The sequence below is a fragment of the Poecilia formosa genome, unplaced genomic scaffold (assembly GCF_000485575.1).
Source record: "Poecilia formosa unplaced genomic scaffold, Poecilia_formosa-5.1.2 Scaffold4, whole genome shotgun sequence".
Lineage (NCBI taxonomy): Eukaryota > Metazoa > Chordata > Actinopteri > Cyprinodontiformes > Poeciliidae > Poecilia > Poecilia formosa.
The window spans coordinates 2006655-2018582 of NW_006799943.1; the positions used below are offsets into that span (position 1 = coordinate 2006655).

At 39.5% G+C, this 11928-nt stretch overlaps 1 protein-coding gene across 3 annotated transcripts in view; it reads right to left on the bottom strand.

Annotated features, from left to right (window-relative positions):
* The window catches only part of LOC103143124 (angiotensin-converting enzyme), a 23489-nt gene that overhangs the window by 9817 nt on the left and 1744 nt on the right, over positions 1-11928 (bottom strand). For 2 of the 3 annotated variants that reach the window (XM_016675167.1, XM_007559541.2), the window contains exons 2-14: positions 7167-7334; positions 6977-7064; positions 6117-6260; positions 5832-6023; positions 5300-5397; positions 5042-5211; positions 4223-4446; positions 3960-4104; positions 3699-3797; positions 1984-2106; positions 1176-1381; positions 960-1096; positions 411-569 (exon numbers count right to left, since the gene is read on the bottom strand). In XM_016675167.1, the coding sequence (XP_016530653.1) occupies positions 411-569; positions 960-1096; positions 1176-1381; positions 1984-2106; positions 3699-3797; positions 3960-4104; positions 4223-4446; positions 5042-5211; positions 5300-5397; positions 5832-6023; positions 6117-6260; positions 6977-7064; positions 7167-7334 (1953 nt within the window). The remainder of the gene's footprint in view (positions 1-410; positions 570-959; positions 1097-1175; positions 1382-1983; positions 2107-3698; positions 3798-3959; positions 4105-4222; positions 4447-5041; positions 5212-5299; positions 5398-5831; positions 6024-6116; positions 6261-6976; positions 7065-7166; positions 7335-11928) is intronic. The other variant, XM_016675169.1, reaches the window with a different exon arrangement.

An 11928-nucleotide genomic window follows, 5' to 3' on the forward strand; every position in this document is an offset into this window, starting at 1 on the left:
TATATATATATATATATATATATATGGCATCTCAGTCCAGAAATGTGCAGTTCTAGGCACAGCCAAGATACTGCGCAGAACCCTCAAGCTCCCAGGCCTCTGGTAGAGGACCCGAGCTCAGAGGATGAAAGAGACCACCCGCAGAGGGTGAGAAGGGAATTTTTTTTATTTATATATATATATATATAAATTGAAATTGTTCTTGTTAGTAGAAAACAGGTACGAGTATGAATGTCATGTTTGTAGGAAAACCAGCAGTAAAATAAGCTCTGTGTTTGTCTTGGCAGCTTGGGGAGCTGAAATGAAACAAATCTGTAAATCTGTCCTGTCTTCAGATACTTTACAAGAGCGTTAGGTGCATATCCAGGATTATATTATATATTGGTAAGATGAATTCATTCCGTTCCCACCTCTTCCAGTTCTTCAGTAGGCAGCGCTGCCTTCTCAAGGTCACTGAGTTTTTTGATGATGCGTTTGACCGAGGGGTCCTGGAAGTCGGAGGTGTCGTACTGGCGAGCCTTCCGGCCGTACTCCAGGGTGTGAGCCGCCATCTCCAGGTCCTTCTTAAGCTGGAGAACAACAAACACTTGGTCATTAAGACTGAAGAATAAGATGGATTACTGCCAGAGGATGCCCCAGAGTTTGTAACATTTAATTAATACACTCTGTTAGAAAACATTTTTTTTCTCCTAAAACCTTTTTTTGGATGAGAAATATTAACAGAAATGAACTGATATTGTCACAAAATTAAATGAATAAAATTAGTATAAAAACTTGACCTGATTGAGAAAAATGGATGTTATCTTTTAATTCAGCGGTGCAAAATAGTCCTAATTCAGTTGAAAAAACTTAGACGAATTCCAAAAAAAAATTTTTTTTTAACCCGGTGATCGGTGTTCACATGCACTAAAGATGACAGCGGCAGTACAGCAGCTGAAGTGACATTCTGTTGCCCTCACCACTTCCTGGTTATTAGCTTCAGTGATGTCTGTGTTGTACTTCCAGTTGGCCTCAGTGTAGGCATTCCACACTATTTCAACTGTGCTGTTATATTCATCCAGAAACTTCTTTGCATCAAGCTCGTCTGTATTCTTGTCTGTTAAGAGAAGAATCACAGTCGGTTGAGACACTAAATACTCTATGGGGCTTTTAATGTCATTGCACTTCAGCATTACCGATATCTTCAGGGTAGCCTTCAGGGATGGGTGGGACCCAGTTGAATTCAGGCCATCCCAGGGTCTCATCCACATTTTGCTGTTCCAGCCACTTGATTATGGGCTCAAAGTATCTCATCAAGGAGGTGGCATTCATCTTATTTGTGCCTATAGCTTCTTGGAGGACTTCAGGCCAGGGCTTAGAGGAACCTGCTTCAAGAACTTTTCTGTTGAAGGGAGAAAATGTAGAGCATGTTTATGTAGGACAGTGCTTGAATGTGTCGGCACATGTTACCAAGGTGTTGGATCTGCTCTTTGGATTGTGGAACTTTGTAAAGTGTGTCCTTTGAAGAACGCCATACTTGGCGTTCGTTACTGTGTGCCGGCAGTACAACGATCAGTATTTGCTCTGAATTCTAAAGGTAGGCAATATTGACCGCCAGCTCCTCAGTGTAGCCAAATGTTACTTTTAATGTTCAAGTAGTTAGTTTTGTATCATTTTGTCTTTTTCTTCTTTTTTTGTATATATGCTGTATCTGTAAATCAAAAAAAATAACTGCGTTAATGAAACATGTTGACACGCAGTATTTGCTCTGAATACTAAAGGCGAAGCCGCTGCGCTGTCGGGTGGTCCGAATAAACGGTCCCAACCACGATTTCAACCGCCGTCTGTGTCAGATCCTGTCTCGTTTCCTTCCGACAAAACCCTTAAGAACACACAACGCAGAGTCCAGGGAACAGTGAGGACTCATCTCGCACAGATTGGGTTACATTTACTTTCTCAAAACTGTGCATTACTGATGCTGTGAGATAAAGATGTCGTTCCTACCGTAGAATCTCTCCAGCCTCTGCGGAACGGTAGATGTCGCAGGTGTGTAGAGGTCCAGTGTGCTTGGCTGCCTCACAGAGTTTCTCATGAAACTGGAACTGGAGGATGAAGCTGACAAAGTACCTGCGAGACACAGGAAACCACATTCATTAGAAGGATTCACTTTGTTCCATATGTTTCTCAAGTGCCTGTATGTCCCCCGTTTCCTAAAACAAGCCAGAACATGAACTCTTCAATGACCTTGGCTTCTGCAACAGGCTTCCTTTGTTGTTGGTTCAAGGCAGCAAAACAAAGCGGCAGACAATGGGATCATTTCCACTCATTCTTGCGTACTGAGTGGAACTGGAACCAGTTTCTTCACATGTAGAGAAGAACTGGGTGAAAGTGTTCACACTAGTGATGTGACGTTCATGAACGATTCTTTTGACCGCCTCTTTACCCTTGAAGGAAATAACTCTTTTACAACTTTGCTTGTTTACAATGCTCTGCTCACAATGCAGTAGCTCTTGTAGTAGTATTTAATTTAAAAAACTTAAATATATTTAATGGGAGAATAAATATAGAAGAAAGGGCTGGACATGCGAGCAAAGAGTTGATTCTCACTGTTGGACGCTACTTCTTGTTTCGCTTTACTTAATGTTGATAGCTAAGTGCTGTTTACTGTTGGTGCATTGTCTTCATTGTTATATTTAATAGGGCAGAAGAGGATTTTTGTTTCTGCCATAGAAATTTAAATTGACTTTTTCACCTCTGTTTTTTTTATTTTCCTTTTATTTTGTGTCAATATTAAAAATAGCACTAAAATGTTATTAATTCACACAACTCATACTTAAAAAAAATTGCATGTGTACTTGACATTTATATGCTCAAATTGTATAAAAATATATACATCATATTTTCTGTAAGAACCTGCTGCGGTAATCTACTTAATATGTATGATTCAACTTTTTTCATAAATTTTACCACAAAACATTTAAAATAAAACTGTTGCAGATAAGATGGCTTGATCTTATAAAAATGGATAATTTGAACGGCTCTTTGAACAAATTTGGTTCCCTTCAAAGAGCCTGAAGTCTCATCACTAATTCACACAGTTTCAGTGTCTCTTCACATTGTCTAATTACAGCCAAAACTTCACTGTATTTATTGAGATTTTTTATGTGACAGAACAAAGCGAATCGCATATAAAACAGAACCAAAAACAGCATGGACTGAACTTATGTTGCACTTTACCAGTCATTTTGACCACTCAAAGTGCTTTACACTAGAGTCACATTCACACACTGATATGCAAATCAGTAGGCAATTTGGGGGTAAGTGCCTTGCCCAGGGGGGCATTGACATGTGGTAGGAGGAAGGTGGAATCAAACCTACAACCTTCCGATCACAAAACGACTATTCTACCCACAAAGCCACAAGTGGACGTTTGTCTGAATTTGTATTCAAATCAGTGACTACTTTGTCGAACCACTTTTCACTAAATGCAGCTGTTGGTCAATGGACTGAATCTCTACCCACTTTGCACTACTAGAGACTAAAAAAAAAAACTAAAAAAAAACTGATGCTCACTAAGATTGAATATAGAACATATAATAACACTATTTTCTGAGTACTGCATACATTCTCAATTTAAAGTTTTCTTTCCCTCTAAACACTGATTGTGTGTTGTGTTGTGTTGTGTTGTCGTGAAATTGTAAATGCTGGAAGAGGTCTACCTGATGTATGGCGTGTTTCCAGGAATATGATACTTTGCTCCGGGATCAAAGTGCTCCTCTGTGCGGCTGGTAGGTGGGCAAATTCCTTGGTACTTTGTTCTGTGAAAGGAAGAGTTAATGAGACACTGACTCAAAATGAGAAATAGTTTTTCAAATGTTTTCTCACACAGTTGTTTGTTTTTATTCTTCCCCTTTATGTTGCATTTATCAAACATGACTAAGTAGATTTTGATTAAGAGTTGTTCTTGGATTTAGTCCCACCTGAGGTACCACCATTCCGAGTTGTACTTCTCTGGAGGAATGCTTCCACTAAACACGCCCCATCTCCAGAGGTCAATGAGGTAGCCAAAGGGAAGGAAGGCTATCTTCTCCAGAGCAGTCTTCAACAGGAAGTTCAGATCAGTTTCTAGAATTCAAAAATCCAAGATTCCTCTTCAATGTATTTAAGTCTTCATTTCTATTTTTTAATGACAGTACTCTAAGTTTGCATCTCTTTTAACTGGAGGCCATTCAATGATTGTTACCTGTGTCAGTGGCCACAGACTCTAGAAGGTTGATCTCGTGAAGGTGCTTGGGTGTTGAAACTGACAGGGACATAACGTCACCGATAGCTTCATGGAAACCAGGGTTGGCTCCACGGCGGTAGCCTACAGGCTGATCCTTGTACTGCAGGTAATACTGGATGTGGCCCATCTCATGGTGCACAGTGAAGAGCTGTTCCATGGTCACTGTGGTGCACTGCTTAATCCTGAACAGGATGAAACACAAACAGTAATGTACAGATTGACTTGTAAATGGTATTTAGTCTATACATGTATAGCACTTGTCTAGTCCAAAATGACTCCAGAGCGCTTTACACTACATTCAGTCAGTCATTATACTTCTACATGCTACCAAATCACAGACTGACCAAAGAGAGGCTGCCATCCACTGGTGCCACCAGACTCTCTGTTTGCCACCAATAGCCAAGGTTGTGAAGTGTCTTACCCAAGGATACAAATATAGAGGCAGACAGACAGGGCTTCAACCAGCAATCCACTACCTAATTTGCCACTGTTGCTGCTAACAACTATAGACACTCTGCAACATGACGTTTTGTTGTTTGTTTGTTTTTTGCGCTATTATGCTTTTGATGTGGTACACTGCACAAAATTAATACCTTCATTTCCAGGTTTCATTTTGGTAACAAATTTGTTCTACTATGGCTGTGCAGCTATGGATGGCAAGTAAAAGAATCGCCTTTTTACCCTCCAGCGTTATGGATGTAAACAACAACATGCAATATGTCTATAGTTTGTGTTTTCTAAAGCAGATGCAGAGGTAATACAGGTTAGTTATTTTACCTGAAGTCTCTGCGGTTGTAAAAGTCCCAGGCAGATGCATGGCACACAACCTCCCGACCTTCAGGCTTAACAAGCATCGACCCTTCCCAGAACTCTGGAGGCATCTCCTTTAGACCCAGAGAGGTGAAGAACTCCTCAGCTACACGGAACATGTGTGTAGCATTGTAGCCCTGAAAAGACCAATGCCATTCAACAGTTAGTTCATTGTTTATCTTTGCAGGCCATAACAATAGCATAAAGTCCATCTTTCACACATACCTGATTGACCATCTCACTGGTCACATCCAGGTTGGGTTTGTCAGGAAATGGGATCATCATATCATAAATGTTATTCCATGTCTGGGCCCACATATTTCCTGTGTGGCAGGATGGAAACATACTTAAAAAGCCATTCTGACTCACTGTGCGAGATCCTACGTTAAGGCATTCTCTTCAGTGCGTATTAGTAGAGAGCTCTCTGACCATAAAAGGTCTATATCATGTTACTGGGCTACAGCTGTCTGATATTAAGGGAGATGTTTATCGGGGACAAAATGGATCATTTGACTGGTAAGAACGTAGTTTCTGCAATCACAGAAATCACAGAAATTTATAAATGAAGTTTATAAACTTCATTTATAAATGAAGTTTATAAACTTCATTTATAAATGAAGTTCATAAACTTCATTTATAAACTATAAATGAAGTTTATAGTGGAACTAAGCAAAGCCGACCTTTTCAACTTTTTGTATGAAAGAAAAATGCAAATGGTGAGCGTGTGCTTTCATCGTGGTAGCTGTGTGCATCTTACCCAACAGGTGTGCAGGGATGGGTCCCTTTAGGTTGATATATTTGGGTCCATAGAAGTTGTAGAGCTTGCGTCGCACGAAGGCATGCAGGTTCAGGTAGAGCGGTTCAATTGTCTTGTAGAGATTTTCTAAATCCTCCTGAAAGGTTTCCGTCTCATACCAAGAGCGCCAATCAGCCCCAGTGTCATCAAAGCCTTTGAACAAATTCAGTTTTCACAAGTTTTGGTGTGTAGCATTTATACCTACATCTTTTGCCTTTTCATTCTGAGCCAAATTAAAGTTCTTACCATCGAGCTTTGAGGCTTTGTTGCTGAGCTCCACAAACCTGGGATAATGCTCCTTAAGAGGCACACCTGATGCATTGTGCCAGCCTTCCCAAGCAAACAGTAACTTCTTATAACTCCTGGAGTTGGCCAGAATTTCTGTGAGTTCTTCAAGACAAATGACAATTTCCCTTTAGTTAGACAGACACAGGAAAGGTAACATCAATCAATCATGCAACGCAAAGGGAAAGTATGCTAAATTCCCTGTAATCATCTTGATGCATTGCTGCTTGATTATTTCCTGCTCCCCAAGAGGATCACATGCTATTTATCAGGGAGATTAAGTTGATTTTAACAGTGTCGGGTTTTTCATAGACGTTCAAGCATCTCTTCTATACACAAGGTCAAATGGTGGAGAAAAAAAGGGTCGAAGTTCATGTGTGGTTTACGCACATGAACTTCGACCTCATCTGCACTGTGGATAGCTTCTATAAAAGATAAACTACTCAACATTATGGACGTAATGAGCTCATTTCAGTTTATGAGCAATTCTCTAAGGTGATTGTGTTTTTCACTCTCCCTGTACGTGCTGGAGAGCATTTTCTAGCAAACGCTTTAAGTAGTTGTAGCTGACAAACACAAAAGACCATTGTTCTCAATGAATGCCTGCACCTTCCATGCCATGAAGATTCGTTAGTGTTTCACATAGCACTCTCGAGAAATCTTCAAGACTTCCTCTAGAATTCTTCAGAAATTATACCCATCCTGTTACTTCTAAAAGCTGATAAAATCTCAAGCACTTACAACTGTTTTGAGTACATTTCCCCCATGCAGAGTTCACTCATGGATCTTGCCCCTTAAAAACTAAAGACTGTTTTACATACCAGGTTCCAGGCTCCAGCTTATGTCTGGCTGTGGGTACACCTTAGCTGTTGAATAAATGCTGTCCATGGTGCTCAGGATGGTGTTATACTAAAAGCAAAATAAAAGATAAATGAGCAGGTTCTGTGAATCAAGTAAATCTTTGCATTTTTGCATCGTATGTAAACATTTGATACATGAAAAGTACTAGACCTCCTCTCGTTCAGCCTGTGGAAGGTTGGCAGCTCCCAGTGACTTGATCTTTTCAATCAGCTTCTTGTCAGCTGTAGTAAGATTGTTCAGGGTATCCTGAGAGAAGATGTTCTTGGCCTTCCCCCCCCAGGCCTCAACAAATGCTTGTTCTTCAAGACTTGCAAGTACCTTAAGACAAGAAGCGTTAGAAGTGAGTGTTAATTTCTGTGAATGCATTAGAGCAAAATGTGGACCCCCCCTTCCATCCTCCCATTTAGAAAACATTAAAGCCTGAACAACATCCATACAGCCATCACCTTCCGCTAACTTCAAGATCAGTTCACAGGGGGTGACTTTGAGGAGGGAAACCCCCTGATGATCTAAGCTCATTCTGGGGGATTCAAACCCGTTTCCATGTCAGAAGTAATATAAAGTCCCCCATCAAACATGTTCTCAATCTGCCCCAGGTTATCCTTCCAGTGGGATGTGCCTGGAATCGGTCTCGGTAGGCATTCCAATAACATGACTATTACTTGTATAAAAGACACATCCACTCCTCTGCATCAAGCAAACACTGATTGCTAGCAGTGTCATTGAAACCTATTGCCTCAGATCAGGATGAACTGACTTTCATCTCGGCTTCTTCAAATTTAGGCTTCAAAAACACCCTAGAACATGATGAAGGTTGTGGTCTGGAAAGGCCAATACATCATCAGCAATAAGCATAGACGAAACCTGAAGGTTCCCAAACCAGACACAGTCTTTCAAATACGTGTCCTCAAGATCCTGCTCATAAACGATACAGTCACGGCTGGCCTGTCCGTTTTGTATCCTGTGTTTTTGCCTGGTTGTGTTTGCTGTGAACAGAGTGCTGCCTTGAAAGTAGGCAGGGATCGTTATATCAAAAATGTGTCACTTCATCTACTTTGTGCCACAACATTGAGCTTGGGTAACAGTTCATCATCATCATCATACAAGTAATTACATTCTGGCAGCAACTGTACGGCACTGAAAATGACAACGTAGCATTTAACAAATTAATGTTAAAAACCCCTAAAACAAAAAAATACTAAAAACCTTCTGTATTGAAAACCTTTCTGAGCTAGAAAGCTGACTGTATTCACCAATCAGGACTGATTAAAACTCTCCATTTATAGTTAGAGAAAGGACTTGAAGGACTCATTTTATGTTCCCGATCTGTTAATGTTCCATTTCTGGGATCAATAATGTGTATCTTATCTTTCTGCAACATTACCGCCTCATCACCCAGAACTTCAATTGAAATAAATGTTTCTGTCAGGTGTTCCTGTTTTATTCTTTATGTACTCACACACCTTCAACACTCCTCTTTGTCTAAACACCCAGTTTTGACAGTGCAATGACTATAAGCAATGATAACGTCACCCTTAATGATAAGGGTGATGCAAAAAGGAAAAACAGTATGACATCACAGGAAGAGATTTGGTACATTTGGATCGTTTGAACTGTACCCACTTTAAAACATCAGTTTATTCTTTTTCAGTAGACTTTAGCATGTTATCTTCCCATATGAGGCTGTTACTGAGTTGAACACTGTGGTTAAACTTCGAACAAATTACTGATTTGTGTATCTCAGAGAGCTCCCAAGTGCATTGGACTTTAAAGGTCTAACGAGCATGTCAGACAAAATGTTACTCAATGCTCGTAAAGATTTAAAATAAAGACAAAGATAATGTCATTTTACAAACAGATGCATTTAAATAAAGTGGAGCTAGAAAAAGTCTAGCTCTATGCTGAAATGTTATGGTCTACAGAATCATGAGGATCACTGACAGCCTCAACAAGCAGGGAAAGCCACAAACTGTCACTGTTGAGTCATCTGGTTGTTCAGACTGCAGCAGTGCTAACTGTAGCCTTTCATGAGTTTGTGGGATGATGTGAAAGATTCTGATCCCATTTTCCAGCAGGACTTAGGACCTGAATCATCAGGACCTGCTGTAATGACCACGCATCGCTGTGCGGTTACTGGTTGGCAAACTGGCTTGAGCTAAACGCTACAGAGAACCTATGGAGTGTTGTCAATAGGTTTCAGATTTTAGTGTAAAACACTTAGTGGCTTTACAAAACAGTCTGTTTATATCACAGTGTGATGAATCTATATAACTAATTATATAACTATAATTACTAAAATCAACTTTTTAATGATTATCATTTTTTGAGATAAATGTGCAAAGAACTCAAAGTTGTGAAGGTCAGAGAGAACAAAGAGTGAGCTACTTATGGAGCCATTTGTATCCCTGATACAATTACTGAGGCCCATGGAAGTGTTAGAAATTGCCCTGCAGTTTCTATCTACGGTCTTTACTTGAGCTTCGGACATCACTTCCATTGATTTTTTTTTTCCTTCTCCAAAATCCTCCATTACACCAACCTCGACAACAATTCACGAGCCTGTCCCTGTATACTGACAGTCACAGCACCACATCTTTCCTCTGGGATCAATAATGTGACTGACAAAAGCAGAGGAGATTATATTTTTAGAAAAAGCTTTTATCTCTGCGCTACACTCTCTCGCCTACAGCTCCAGTGAATCTTTAAGGCTTTTCTTTACGGCGTTCTGAAAGGTCACGGACATTCCCGCTCCGTTATGGCAGTGCTTAACGAATCGGTGGTTTTGGAGGCTGCTGGAAACCAATCTTTTCTCCTGCATCTGACATTTTAAAGAGAGTTGTGACCTAAAACAACACATGTTATACATTTAGTAAGTTGACAGCATATGGACAAACAACGTATTGTTACTCAATTGTTACCATTTGCTGAACACTGACATGAAAAATAAAATTAAAAAACTGTCACACGAACTATAACACACAGAACAGCAGATTCTTTCCACTGTTTTTGTTGAAGACCCATATCTCTTTCTGTCCACACAATCACTGAAACAACAGAATGCAGTAAAAGGAAAAAGTGGCTCTGAGTTGATGTATTAACTCTGACCTTTGTGCTCTTCCTCTCTGACCATCTCCACCCGCCCATTGCCCTCTTTAAATCTTTTTTTTTTTTTTCCAGAATGCCAGCAGCCATCCATGTTGGTTATTACCTTTGTATAAAATAAAATACAATAAAGATAACTACAGGCTGTGGCAGATGTATTTCAATCTCCAAGGTCCTGTTTATTGTTGCTTACCAATTAACCGCTCCACAACTCATTTATTGTTACATAATCAACAGTATAAAGGTGAAGCATTGCCAGGTTTATTTATTACAGGCAAAGTTAATATTCAGCATTCAAATATTTCATGATCAATTTTCTCTGAAATTCAGACATATGTCTGAATTTCAGAGAAAATTGATCATGAAATATTCATTATTATGATTAAATTATTCACATTCAGACTCAGAACTGAAGTGACCTAACTTATTAAATTATAAAAAATAAATTTGGTTAATGAACACATTTACACCCTGTGAATGTAGATGTAGATGCAACAGGTCAACTATTGTGAGTAATCTGTTCATTTTTCTAAGAATGTGGAGTTCAGAACAACATGTAGAAATTCATGTGGGCTCCACTCACACAGCAGGTCAATTACAACTTTTTGCTGAAATCCTTTTTTGTTTTTGTTTTTTTGCCTAGTCATTCTCACTAAATTAATTAAATGTGACTGCAATCAGACTTTGTGTAAATGAAATAAGAACCTAACATATGTAAGTAATAACGAATGCTGCCATCTGTGGATGGATTTTAAAGTTGTTCAGCAATGTTAGCCAATAGTCACTAGATCAATTAGATGGAGAAACCTAAGAAAACATGTAACCACGACTACCAGCAGTGGCCTTTTGCACAGCATTGACTGCAGCGACTGTAGAGACGTCTGTCTGGATGCGAAGTTGGACCCAGAGTGGAGGGACTGTGATGTGATGAGCTTCACTGACACAGATCACTTTCACAAGTTTCATTTACAGCCATTGTTTACGTCCAGATTTACAGAGGTTTTCTTCTTCTGGTGCAGAATTTTGATGCATGTCTCACGTCAATGACATAAAAGTTAGATTAAAATGCAACACGACCGTTCTGACTGCAGATTATTTGAAAACACAGATTGGATTATTTTGTATGTGACAGATCAGTCATTCAGACTGCCATGAAAATGTCTGATAGAGGTTGAACTTAGCCTCCGGATAGTCAAGATACTAGGATATTAGACGCTGGGCTGTAACGTAACTTTATTACACCAGTTTTTATGATTCCACCATGGAAAAATGATTCCAAAGCCTTACTGAATTCAGAGAAGACAGAATTAAAGAGACTGTTTCTTTTTTTGGTAAATGAATCAATCACTGAGTCATCTGCATATATTCTGCAGACACCTGGACATAACGATTATAAATTGTGTAAAGAAGATTTGTCCAAGAATGAAGCTTTAGTGGACACCTATGAGGAGGCTGGAAGATTTGTAAACTTTCTTTTCTGTCTGAAAATGTATTCAAAAGTTTTTTTGTTCTGAAGGTTTCTGTTTGTACGTTCAATGTCCAAATGTGCACAACTTTTAGAACCATGTAGTGGAATCGCAGTGCAGCGTCGGACATGCAGAATGACAACAGTTTGTCAGTTTAAGATGCTTCGCCTCTCCTGGCTGCAAATGGCATTTAAACATTTCAGGAAAAAAAGACGAGCAAAATGTCTTTTCTTTCAACCTCGAAGAACTTTGGTTAGCAATTCTTCAATCTCTAACTGCGAATGCAGTGAACACTTCTACAACATGTGTATTTGGATCAGGACTCCTCAGGATTTAGCACTTAG